This window comes from Plecotus auritus (genome assembly GCF_963455305.1).
Source record: "Plecotus auritus genome assembly, chromosome: X".
NCBI lineage: Eukaryota > Metazoa > Chordata > Mammalia > Chiroptera > Vespertilionidae > Plecotus > Plecotus auritus.
This window is the reverse complement of record NC_137784.1, coordinates 43,259,548-43,273,695: the sequence shown is the minus strand read 5'-3', so window position 1 is coordinate 43,273,695 and position 14,148 is coordinate 43,259,548. Positions and strand designations below refer to the sequence as shown.

Genomic DNA, 14,148 nt, shown 5'->3' with positions numbered 1-14,148 from the left:
TGCAGCTGTTAAAAGGTAGAGCCAGGATTTCAACTCAGGCAATGTGACAACATACCTCACACCTATTTTGGCTTTGTCCTTGAGAGCCAGCTAATTAGGCAGAGCATAACTTTAAATGTTTCATTTTGGCTTTCTGCCTCAGATATATATCTCTATACAATATTTGTTCAGTTCTTTCTTTTGAGTCATCTAGTACAATTATCAAGGATTTTTTTTTCTATAAGTCTCAGAAGGCAATGCCCACACTCCATAAAAATTTCACGTATGCACAAACACAGTTTGGCACTTGGTGACATTTGTCCTTTAGAAATAAATGTGATTTTTTAAAAGGCAGTAATTTTCTCTTTCTTTCTCTCAGTTTCTGCAATGTACTAGCTCATTTTTATTTTAATAAATTCTGTCTTCAATGTCTTTACAGGCCCTGAAGACAAATCCAATATTGAAGTCATTATTCTTGTTTGTACTGGCCTTGCAGCTACTCTTTTCTGGCTTCTTCTCACCCTGGTCATTCGAAAACTCCGAAAGGTAGGGGAGAAAAAGCACTTTGGGGCTTTGGGGCTGGCTTATGGTATACTTTTTGTTTCAGAACAATCTCTTGGTAGATGGATTATTTATCTAGGCAATGGGGAGAGACTATACACTGAGTGGCTAGATTATTATGATCTCTGAACACATAATAATCTGGCCACTCAGTGTATATCCTATATAATAAAAGGCTAACATGCAAATTGTCCTCTCGACCAGGAGTTTGACCAGCAGGCAGGCCAGCCAACTGCCCATGTCCCCTTCCCCTGGCCAGGCTGGCCGGACCCCCTAGCCATGCATGAATTCATGCACCAGGCCTCTAATATATATATATATATATATATATATATATATATATATATATATATATATACACACACACACACACACACACACACACACACACACACATACACACACACAAATACTGAGTGGCCAGATTATTATGCGTTCAGAGATCATAATAATCTGGCTACTCAGTGTATGTGCAAGCAGTCTATGTGTGTGTGTGTGTGTGTGTGTGTGTGTATGTGTGTGTGAGAAAGAAGAGAGATTGGGGACTAAAATGTAATGGAGTTTGTTTGTTTTTTTATTGAAGAGAGAGAGAGAGATTTGTTGTTCTTCTTATTTATGCATTCATTGGTTGATTATTGTACGTGCCCTGACCAGGGATCAAACCCACAACCTTGGTGTATCAGGATGATGCTCTAACCAACTGAGCTACCAGTCCAGGGCCTGTAATGTTTGTACTTTATGCCTCCTTTAACATTGGGAACTGATATAAGAATACACCTACCCACTCAGATTCCATCTCAATTTTTTTTTCAATTACAGTTTACATTCAATATTATTTTACTAGTAGCCCTGCACACGAATCCGTGCACCAGTAGCTCTCTGTGGGGCCTGGCCGCTCCGCCCCTGCTGCCCAGAGGCTCTCTGTGGCCCAGAGGCCCATCCGTGGCCCTGTGGGTGGGTGAGTGGCTTTGCTTCCCTTCACTCTCAGTAGCTTACAGATTTTGCTTACTAGGGGAGAAGGTGAGAGAGGGAGGGGGGCAAGCTTCAGCACTACCACCTTCCAGGCACTTTACCCCATCCTTTGATCACCTCTTTTGAGGCCTGAGTGCAAGAGTGTCTAATGTCCAACCCCCTGTGGTTTCAGGCTTTTGCTTTCTATGAAAGAAGATTCAGGGAAGTGGGTGATGCTTCCTGCCTATTTCCTCCTCATCTTCAGATTCCCCGTGCTGCCTGCACCACCAGCAGCAGTCGCTCTGGTCTTTAGCTGGCACTGATCTTCTCCATGAGCCTCCAGGGAAGCCCAGGGGAAGGAGCTTGCAAGTACAGACTCCCCTTATAAAGGTGCCTCTTCCCCCCGCCCCCAGCTACAGTTGGCATTAACTATTACTTTATATTGCCGGGGTGACAATGCAAGTGTTCCGCATCCTGGCCTGGCCAAAGGCCCATCCACAGCCAGGCACGGAACACTTGCCTGGTCGCCATGGCAACGAAGCAAGCATTCCGCCAAGCCGCTCACACTGCCTGTTCTCAGTGGCCTCCCCTCCCCCCGGGACAGGGGAACTCAAGCGGGGCTAAGAGGGCTGGGCACCGTCATCTTGTGGCTATGGGCATGGCCATCTTTGTGACAGAGTGATGGCTAATTTGCATATTACTTTTATTAGATACGATATTACTTTCAACTGTACAGCATCATTGTTAGACAGTCATATACTTTACAAAGTGATCCCCCTGGTATTTCCAGTACCCATTGGCACAATACACAGTTATTACAATATTATTGACTATAACTCGTATGCTGTACTTTACATCCCTCTGACAGTTTTGTAACTACCAATCTGTACTTTTCAATCCCTTCACTTTTTTCACCTAGTTCCCCATCACCCATCTCCTCTGGCCACCACCATGTGCTCTCTGTGTCTATGAGTCTGTTTCAATTTTATTTGTTTATTTATTTTGTTCTTTAGATTCCACATATGTGAAATCATGTGGTATGTGTCTTTCTCTGTCTGACTTATTTCACTTGGCATAATACCCTCTAGGTCCACCCATGCCATTGCAAATGGTAAGATTTCATTTTTTATGTCTGAGTAATATTTCATTGTATAAATGCACTGCAACTTTTTTTAAAAAATATTGATCTTTATTGTTGAAAGTATTACAGATGTCCCTTTTTTTCTCCCATTTACCCCCTCTACCCTGGTCCCACCTCCTCCCCTTCTGTACCACAACTTTTTATAAATATATTTTTATTGATTTCAGAGAGGGAGAGAGATAGAAACATCAATGATGAGAGAGAATCATTGAGTGGCTGCCTCCTGCACGCCCCCTACTGGGAACTAAGCTTGCAACCTAGGAATGTGCCCTTGACCAGAATCGAACCTGGGGGCCTTCAGTCCACAGGCCAACACTCTATCCACTGAGCCAAACCAGCTAGGGCTGTACCACAACTTTTTAATCCACTTGTCTATTGATGGACCTATCTCTAATTTTAAGTTAGTATAACTAATGCTTTCAAGAATTATTTTTAGGGGATTTTAATGTATCAGCTGGATTGTAGTTTAATATTCATGCACTGGGGGAAGGGCCCCTCAGCCCGGCCTGCACCCTCTTGCAGTCTGGGACCCCTCAGGGGATGTCTGGGGCTCTCGTAGTCTGGGACCCCTCACTCCTTACCACCGGCCTGCAGCGGAGGCAGGAGAGGCTCCCGCCACCGCCACTGCACTCGACAGGCACGAGCCCGACTTCTGGCTGAGCAGCGCTCCCCCTGTGGGAGAACACTGACCATCAGGGGGCAGCTCCTGTGTTGAGCGTCTGCCCCCTGGTGGTCAGTGCACAGCACAGCAACTGGTCATTCCACTGTTTGGTCGATTTGCATATTAGGGTTTTATTATATAGGATATACATTTTATATTGACTAATGTGATATATTTTAGTAGAATATAGATAAACATAATTGTCACAATTAAAGCCCTATTAAGTAATTGGCTTTTATTGACTTTTGTTTCCAAGACTACTTGTTCTAAAAACATTTTTATGTGTTACAAAATCCATTTTATAAAAGTTAAACTATTAAGAGAAATATTAAAGTGTCAATTTAGGCAAAATCTCCTTTTGCTGAGAACTGATACAAGTAACTGGTAGGAAGAGAACGGTAGGCCTGATTTACAAAATGTGTCAAGAAGTCATCTAGGCCAAGCTAATGGAAAACTGTGGTAGATATCCCAGCGGTGTCATGGAGCTCCAAGATTTCCTGCTAGTTGAGCCAGTCAGCTGTCACTCATCCTTTTCTTTCGTTAGAATCCAGGTACTCAGATTTCTTTTCTCAAATGATGAAAAGAAATTATTTCACACACTCCCCTTGAGGCTGGCTACAGAGTTTGCCAACCTTACTGGTTTTCCTTAGCTTGCTAACATTGAACACAAGAACCAGACCTTTTGATTTAAAGGGTTTTAATGTTATCACAAGAAAGAAATAGGAGGTACAAAACTTAATGCAGGGATGTGAAGGGAGACTGACAAAAGTTCGTGGATATTATTAAGATTCTCCTAGATATTAGCTTTACTCTGGGATCCCTTATTCCACATGTCTTTCTGATTTTCTTCTTTAATAATAGAGATAAAACATAAATCTTTTCCCTATCCCTAGAACATCCTTCTGCTCCTCTTTTTTTTGGAGGGGGGGGAGAGGGGAGTAATTTTTATTTTATTTTATTTTTTTCTGTTTAAAATATTGCATATGTCTCCTTTTCCCCTATTGACCTTCCCCCCTGCCCACACCCACCCCCAGCACATGCCCTCACTCCACTAGTGCCTGTGTTCATTGGTTATGCTTACTTGCATGCATACAAGTCCTTTGGTTGATCTCTTACCCCTACCCCCCCCCCACCTCTCACTGAAGTTTGGCAGTCTGTTTGATGCTTCTCTGTCTCTGTATCTATTTTTGTTCACCAGTTTATGCTGTTCATTATATTCCACAAATGAGTGAGATCATGTGATATTTATCTTTCTCTGATTGGCTTATTTCACTTAGCACAATGCTCTCCAGGTCCATTCATGCTGTTGTGAATGGTAAGAGTTCTTTCTTTCTTATAGCAGCATAGTATTCCATTGTGTAGATGTACCAACGATTTTTAATACATTCACCTGCTGATGGGCATTTAGGTTGTTTTAAAAATCTTAGCTATTGTGAATTGTGCTGCTATGAACATAGGGGTGCATATGTCCTTTCTGATTGTTGTTTCTGGTTTAATGGAATATATTCCTAGAAGTGGAATTACTGGGTCAAATGGGAGTTCCATTTTTAATTTTTTGAGGAACCTTCATAATGTTTTCCACAGTGGTTGCATCAGCCTGTATTCCTACCAGCTGTACACAAGGGTTCCTTTTTTTTTCTCCACATCCTCGCCAGCGCTTGTCATTTGTGGATTTGTTGATGATAGCCATTCTGACGGGTGTGAAACATTCTGACATAAAGATGCATCTAGGATGGTGATAGAGATTAGAAATAAAAGGCTGCCGAAACCGGTTTGGCTCAGTGGATAGAGCGTCAGCCTGCGGACTGAAGGGTCCTGGGTTCGATTCCGGTCAAGGGCACGTACCTTGGTTGCGGGCACATCCCCAGTGGGAGGTGTGCAGGAGGCAGCTGATCGATGTTTCTCTCTCATCGATGTTTCTGGCTCTCTGTCCCTCTCCCTTCCTCTCTGTGAAATATCAATAAAATATATTTTAAAAAAAAGGCTATGTGGTCAAGTTGGTCATTTCAATCTCAGAGAAACTCTAGATGGATGATGTCCACCCTTGATCACAGGAAAAGTGGCTCAAGTCCATGATTTCCCATTTGGTCTCCATATGAAGTTTGAGGTAGAGTCATCTACTTTTCCTTGACTCCCTTAATCACAGTTAAGTAGATGTTTGATGTGCCCTAGGCCCAGGTCAATGCTGGAGCCAGAGTTATAATACCCCAGCATTCACATATTTCTTCTCTTCTGCTAACTTAATGTGTGTGACTTTCATCAAGCTCTTTGCTTCTCTGATCATTTCTTTCTCCATCTGTAAAGTGAGGAGATTGGCCTAGAGCAGTGTTTTCAAACATTTTTTTATGCAAAGACCATGAGTGAAAAATACATTTTCTGCCACAATCCAGTATAAATGAGTAAAGAGTTTTATTTAAAATTTCTTACTTCTACTTCATGTAATATACTTATATTTTATTCTATTTTTTAAATGCTGCCTGTAAATTTCTATATATTTTCAACAAACTGGTAAGTCATAAACCACACATTGAAAGCACTATACTAGAAGGTTTCTAAAGCCCTTAAAACTAGTTATAAAGTCCCACAATTTCATTTTTCTAACTGTTTTTTTCTTTAAAATAATATTTTCTCGATATTGAGAGAGAAATCTATACTGGGAAATGTATGGCTGGGACATAGAGATTTTGTGGTGTTCAGCTAGACCCATCTTGGAGAGAGAGACATGATCCACTAGGCTAGCTTCTTCTAGAGCTGTCAGCATAGTGATAACATCAGTGCTTACACCAACTGGGGCTTAAATAACCCAACCTTATGACAGGTAGGTGTCATACTTTCTTAAAGATTTAGAGAAAAATGACTGATAGCAAAGACTGTTCTTGAAACTAGAGGTGGTGAAACAACAGTAACAAAAAGATGCTGAAGATTAATTAGAGCAATATTTCTAAAATCATGTTGAAAATATACTATTAAAATGACTAAATTTTGTGTCATTGATTCTAGGATTGAGGAAGTAGGAAGGAAGAGCTGAGTAGAGTAGAATAGTCCCAGAGAAGATGATAAGAGATAGATAAAGGGAGGGCCAAGAGTTGGTTGAGAATAATGATTTTAATTTTCTTACTTTATGATGAAAAGCCTAAAAGGGGGAAATAACTTGTCTAAGGTCATGAACTCTTTGATGGCAAATCTACAATGAGAACACATATCTAGTCATTGCTTTTTCTTTAATAAAAGTAAATAAATGATTATATTTGGAAATCAGGGAAATACCAATATATGAATAAAAATACCTATAATCTGAATAGACACCTCTCCAAAGAGGACATAAAAATGGCCAAATAAACATATGAAAAGATGCTTCATTTCACTAAGTCATCAGAGAGATGAAAATTAAAACTATAATGAGTTATCACCTCACACTTTCCAGAATGGCTACCATCAATAAATCAGCAACAAGTGCTGACAAAGAAGTGGAAAAAAGGAAACACTAGTACACTATTGGTGGGAATGCAGACTGGTGCAACCATTATGGAAAACAGTATGAAGTTTTCTCAAAAAATTAAAAATAAAACTCCCATTTGACCTAGAAATTCTACTTCTGTGAATATATCCTTAGAATCCTGAAACACCAATCAAAAGAATATATGCAACATTGCAGCAGCATTTACAATAGCCATGATCTGGAAACAGCCCATGTGCCCATTAGTAGATGAGTAGATAAAAAAGCTGTGGTACATTTACATTATAGAATACTCCACTCCAGTAAAAAAGAATGAATTCTTACATTTAGTGACAGCATGTATGGCCCTGAAGGTTATGCTACATGAAATAAGCCAGTCAGAGAAAGACAAATATCATATGATCTCACTCATATGTGGAATCTAATGAACAAAATAAACTGATGAAAAAAATAGAAACAGAGGCATGGATACATAGAACAGACTGACAGCTATCAGATGGGAATGGAGAAGGGGAGACTGGATGAAAGAAGGTGAAATGTTTAGCAAAAGAAGATATACAATGTATGCTTGACACATAGATACAGACACAGTGTGTTGATGGTCAGAGGAAAGTGGGGCCACGGTCTGGGAGGAGGTGGGCAATGGGGTGGGGGAATGGGGTAATCTACAAAGGTGTCACCAATAAAAATAAAGTTAAAAAATCAAATGACTGCATTAAATGTGGACATGTTTCTGGGCTATCCAATTTGTTCTATTGTTCTATTTGTCTATCATTATACTAGTACTAGAGGCCCGGTGCACAAAATTCGTGCATGGGGGAGGTGCTAGCCCAGCCTGCATCCTTCCAATCCAGGACCCCTTGGGGGATGTCCAACTGCTGGTTTAGGCCCAATCCCTGCCCTGTGGGTTTGGGCCTAAATCAGCAGTCGGACATCCCCCTCGCAATCCAGGACCGCTGGCTCCTAACCGCTCGCCTGTCTGCCTGCCTGTTCACCCCTAACTGCCTCTGCTGGCTGGCCTGATGCCCCTAACTGCTCCCCTGCCTGCCTGATTGCCCCTAACTGCCTCTGCCTGCTGGCCTGATTTCCCCCCAACCACTCTGCCCTGCCAGCCTGATTGCCCCCTAACTGCTCTCCCCTGCTGGCCTGATCGCCCCCTAACCCCTCTACCCTGCTGGCCTGATTGCCCCCTAACTGCTCTCCCCTGCCAGCCTGTTGGCCCCTAACTGCTCTCCCCTGCCAGCCTGATAGCCCCTAACCAACGCTGCCTCAGCCCCCACCACCATGGCTTTGTCCAGAAGGACGTCCGAAGATGCCCAGTCTAATTAGCATATTACCCTTTTGTTAGTATAGATTACACTATGCCAGTACATCAAACTATGGTAGTTGTATGATAAGTCTTGAAAAAAGCTATTGGGAGCCCTCCCATTTTGGTTTTCCTTTTCAAAGTTGTTTTGGCTATTAGAGGTTATTTGAATTACCATATGTATTTTTATTTTATTCATTTATTTTTTAGAACCAGCTTTGGATTTTTATTAAAAAACCTGATAGAATCATGATTGTATTTTATTTCTTTGAATTTATAGACCAACTTGTGGAGAATTAATATTTCAACAATATTGAGTCTTTAGATCCATGAATGTGTAATATTTATCTTGTCAATTATATATTGTTTAATTTTACTCAAAACATTTTATATTTTTAACATAAAATATAAAATATTTTGTTAAATTTCTCTATAGTTTTTTGTTTGTTTAGAGACTGTTGTAATATACTAGTAATTTATTATAGAACTTTATTTTCCTTTTGTTTGTTGCTAGTTGTGAAAATATAATTTTAAATATCTCCATTATGTCATATAAACTTGCTATATTCACATATAATCTAGTAGTTGTTTCTTAGGTTCCTTAGGATTTTCTATGTTTATTGTGTCATCTTTGAACAACAATAGCTTTATTGCTTCCTTCCAAACCGTTATTTATTTTTTATTTCTATGAAGTGCCTTATTGTACTGAGTAGGACTAACAATGTAATGTTTAATAGAAGTTGTTGCATTATTCCTAATATAAAAAAGAAAACATTCATTATTTCATTATTAAGTATACTCTTAGCTGAAGGTTTTCTATAGGTGTTTTTATTAAATTGAGTATGTTCTTTCTTTTCTAAAGACAGGATCAGAAACAATGTCAAGCTGTGTCATATTGGCACCTGAGAAAAGAGGAAAAATCAGTACTACTGATTTTTATATTAATTTTGTTTTTTACTAAAACAAAATACTTTTTTTTAAAATATATTTTATTGATTTGTTACAGAGAGGAAGGAAGAGGGATAGAGAGTTAGAAACATCGATGGGAGAGAAACATCGATCAGCTGCCTCCTGCACACCTCCCACTGGGGATGTGCCTGCAACCAAGGTACATGCCCTTGACCGGAATCGAACCCGGGACCCTTCAGTCCGCAGGCCGGCGCTCTATCCACTGAGCCAAACCAGTTAGGGCTAAAACAAAATACTTTATTAAATTTGCAATAAATTATCATTTATATTGATTGCTAATATTGCATTCCTTTAATTTTATGCCCAAGATGAGTGCATAGTTCTGTGAATGCTTTATATCTGGAAGTTTATTTATCCAGTATTATTATAGTCAGGTCACCTTCTTTTAAAAAATTATTTTTATTGTTGAAAGTATTACAGGTATCCTCCTTTTTCCCCCCATTGTCCCCACCACCCCACCCCCTCCCCTCCCAGGCCTTCACCACACTATTGTCTGTGTCCATGGGCTATGCAAAAATGCATATAAATTCCCCTGTTAATCTCTCCTCACCCACCTCCAACTTCACCTTCCCTCGAGATTCAACAGTCTGTTTCATGCTTCCATGTCTCTAGAACTATTTTGTTCATCAGTTTATTTTGTTCATTAGATTCCATATATGAGTGAGATCATGTGACACTTGTCTTTCTCTGACTGGCTTATTTTGCTTAACATAATATTCTTCAGGTTTCTCCATGCTGTTTCAAAGGGTAAGAGATCCTTCTTTTTTATTTGGGAATATATCCTTAGAATCCTGAAACACGAATTCAAAAGAATATATGCAATATATGTAAACACCAATGCATAGTATTCCATGATATACTAGTAAATGTAACACAGCCTTTTTATCCACTCATCTATTGATGGGCATTTGAGCTGTTTCCAGATCTTAGCTATTGTAATTTGTACTGCTATGAACACAGGGATGCATATATTCTTTCTGGTTGGTGTTTTGGGTTTATTAAGATAAATTCCTAGAAGTGGATAACTGGGTCAAATGGCAGTTCCACTTTTTCATTTTTTGAGGAAACTCCATACTATTTTCATGGTGGTTGCACCAGTCTGCATTCTCACTAGCAGTGAGAAGCAAAGTCTCAAACATCTGTTGTGGCAATTTGTTTGCTGATACATACCCTAGGGCAAGGAAAACTAAGGAGAAAATAAACAAATGGGGCTACATCAAAATAAAAAGCTTCTGCACAGCAAAATAAGCCATCAACAAAATGAAAAGGGAGCCCATTGCATTAGAGAACATATTTTCCAATGATGCATAAATTAAGAGGTTAATTTCCAAAATATATAAGGAACTCATACAACTTAACAAAAGGAAGACAAGCAATCCAATTAAAAATGAGCAAAGAACCTAAATACTAGTAGATACTTCTCCAAAGTGGACAAAGAGAGGGCCAAGGGACATATGAAAATATGCTCAAAGTCACTGACCATCAGAGAGATGCAAATTAAAACAACAATGAGGTGTTACCTCACACCTGTCAGAATGGCTATCATCAACAAATCAATACCTTCTTATGTTTGCTTTTAGCATGGTACATCTTTTTCATACTTTTACTACCATATTATCTGTGTATTTATATTTACACTAGAGGCCTGGTGCATGAAATTCGTGCACTTGGGGCTTGGGGGTTCCCCAGCCTGGTCTGTGCCCTCTCACAGTGCGGGAGCCCCGTGATCGATCTCTGCAAAAAGGTAGGCTCCGCCCACCCATCTGGGGCTCCTTGATGGATTGTCCCAAAGAGGTAGGCCGGAGCCGGGGGTCCTGCCTTCATCCCGTGCGGAGCCGCGGGATCCCCAGCATTGCCGCACACGCAGCGTCAAGTTCCCACCCACCCACATGCACCTCACCATGCATGCAGCCCCACTGACCCGTGCACACCAGCTGGCATTGTTCCCCCCAACTGCCCTTCCCTGCAGGCCTGGTCTCCCCCAACTACCCTCCCCTGCCGGCCCGGTCATCCCAACTGCCCTCCCCTACAGGCCTGATCACCCCCAGCTGCCCTCCCCTGCAGGCCTGGTCCCCTGCAACTGCCCTCCCCTGCATGCCTGGTTCCCCCCAACTGCCCTCCCCTGCAGGCCTGGTCACCCCTAACTGCCCTCCCCTGCAGGCCATCTTGTAGTGGCCATCTTGTGTCCATATGGGGGCATCCATCTTTGACCACATGGAGGTGGCCATCTTGTGTGTTGGAGTGACAGTCAATTTGCATATTACTCTCTTATTTGATAGGATATCACCTCTTGTAAATTATCTGACTTTTTATTCATTCTAAATTATTTGAAATTTTTTAGAGTATTTAGTTCCTTAACATTTATTTATGAACTAGAGGCCCGATGCACAAAATTTGCAGTCCCGGCTTCATCCGGAAGGATGTCTGGAAGGTCGTTCGGCTGTCTGGTCTAATTAGCATATTACATTTTATTATTATAGATACTAGTGACCGAGTGCATGAAATTCGTGCACGGGGGGTGGGGTGTCCCTCAGCGCAGCCTGCACCCTCTCCAGTCTGGGACCCCTTGGGCCTAAACCGGCAGTCAGACATCCCTCTCACAATCTGGGACTGCTGGCTCCTAACCGCTCACCTTCCTGCCTGCCTGATTGCCCCTAACTGCCTCTGCCTGCCTGCCTGATTGCCCCTATCCACTCTGCTTGCCAGCTTGCTCACCCCCAACTGCCCTCACCACCGGCCTTCTTGCCCCTAACTGCCTCCCCCACCAGCCTGATCAACCCCAACTGCCCCCCCAGCCAGCCTGCGTGGCTCCAACTGACCCCTCCTGCTGGCCTGCTCACCCCCAACTTCCCCCCCCCCCGCCGACCTGATCCCCCCCCCAACTGCCCCCTGTGCCGGCCTGATCACCCCCAACTGCCCTCCCCTCCTGGCCTGATTGCCCCTAACTGCATCTTCCTCATCCCTGCCACCATGGCTCTGTCCGGAAGGTCTCCCTGTCTAATTAGCATATTACCCTTTTATTAGTATAGATGGTTGGATTTATGTCCATTATTTTCGTGTTTGTTTTATTTTTGTTCTTTCTGTTTTGTTGAAATTGTTGCTGATCTCCTTATCCACTCCTTATCCTCTTACTATCCTCCTTTCTTGCCTTCTTTATAGTTGAATATTTTTATATAACCCCATTTTATTTCTTTTTGGCTCTTTAGCCATGTCTTCTTGCATTTTATTAGTGGTTGCTGTTGGGGTTACAATAAATGTTCTTAATTTACACAGTTCACTTAAAGTTAATATTGTACCATGTCATATAACATGTAAAAAAAATGTAGAAAACTTTAGGGTAAATGGGGGATAAATGGTGACAGAAAGACTTGACTTTGGATGGTGAAGACATTATACAATATACAGATAATGTATTATAGTATTGTACAATTGAAACCTATATAATTTTACTAACCACTGTCACCCCAATAAAGTCAATATAAGTTTCAAAAAGTAAAATATAGAAAATCATGCTACTATGAAATTATATTTAGCACCACCTACCCTTTATGCAATAGTTGGGATATATATTATATCTATATTGAGTAAAAATCTTACAATACAATTATATAAATTTTGTGTGTAGTGGTCATTCACAATGTAAAAAAAAATGAAAAGAAAAAATAGACTTTTATATTTACCTGTGCATAAATTAATTATTTTTTAATCTTCTGCGGTTTAGTTAAATTTTATTGGTAAAGTATAGTTGACATATAATGTTATATTACTTTCAGTTATACAACAAAGTGATTCTACACATATACCTTACTAGTGGCCCAGTACATGAAATTCGTGCACATTAACAGGGAATTAGCCCTGGCTGGTTTGGTTCAGAGGATAGAGCGTCAGCCTGCAGACTGAGGGGTCCCAGGTTCGATTCCGGTCAATGGCATGTACCTTGGTTTCAGGCACATCCTCAGTAGGAGGTGTGCAGGAGGCAGCTGATCGATGTTTCTCTCTCATCGATGTTTCTAACTCTCTATCCCTTTCCCTTCCTGTCTGTAAAAAATCAATAAAATATATTTTTTTAAAAAAGGGAATTAATTAGAGGAAATAATTTAATATTGCTATTTGCCCTTTTTCTATAATAGAAGTGTCAGAGATGAAATAAAATCAGTAAAATGTATATGAAAATCTCCCTCCTGTCAGAGTCTGGGGCACACCACTGGACCCAGAGTCAAGTCCCCGCCCACCCCTGTGTGCCTCGAAATTGCGGGAGACCTAGATCTGGCTGGCCCCACCCCCATTGGGCAGACCCAGACCCGGCCGGCCCCACCCCATCAAGCCTCACTGGGCGGGGGATGCAGCCTCAGGTCCCCTGGCCTGGCGCCAGGTGGGGGATGCAGCCTCACATCCACCATCAAGCCCCACCGGGTGGCGGACATGAGCCTCATGCCCCCCATCAAGCCCCACCTCCTGCTGATTGGTTGTTACATGTGAGGGCAATGATGACCATTTGCATATTAGCCTTTTATTATAATGATGATGCCATCACTGTGGTAAGTCTAATATCCATCTGTCATGTGCAAATATATTACAATATTAATGTCTGTATTCCCTGTAGTGTATATTATAGTCCCATGACTTATCTATTTTATAATTAGAAGTGTCCACTTTACCCTTCTTACCTATTCCCCAGTTCCCTTCACTCTGTTAACCATTAGTTTGTTCTTTGTATTTATCAGTCTATTGCTCTTTTTTTTAAAATTGAACATATAAGTAAAATTATACGGTATATGTCCTTCTCTGACTTATTTCATTTTGTTTAATATTCTTTATGTTTATCCATGTTGAGCTTCTATACATTGGCCATCGTAAGCCATACTGCAATGAACATAAGGTTGCATATATCTTTTTGAATTAGTATCTTCTTTTTCTTCATATAAATGTCCAGAAGTGAAATTGCTGGGTTGTATGTTAGTTTTATTTTTAATTTTTTGAGGAACCTTCACAGTGTTTTTCAAAGTGGATGTACCAATTTATAATTTCACCAACCATGCATGATGGTTCTTACTTCTCTACATCTTCCCCAAAACTTGATATTTGTTGATATTTAAATAAAAGCCATTTTGACATGTGTGAGG

The 14,148-nt window shown here is 41.0% G+C and overlaps 1 protein-coding gene across 1 annotated transcript in view; it reads left to right on the top strand.

Moving 5' to 3' along the window:
• Positions 1–14,148, top strand: part of LOC308239277 (vascular endothelial growth factor receptor kdr-like) — a gene marked incomplete at both ends in the record, with an annotated part of 686,009 nt that overhangs the window by 297,656 nt on the left and 374,205 nt on the right. Inside the window, one exon of the mRNA XM_080652065.1 lies at positions 419–525. Coding sequence (XP_080508191.1) covers positions 419–525 — 107 coding nt within the window. The remainder of the gene's footprint in view (positions 1–418; positions 526–14,148) is intronic.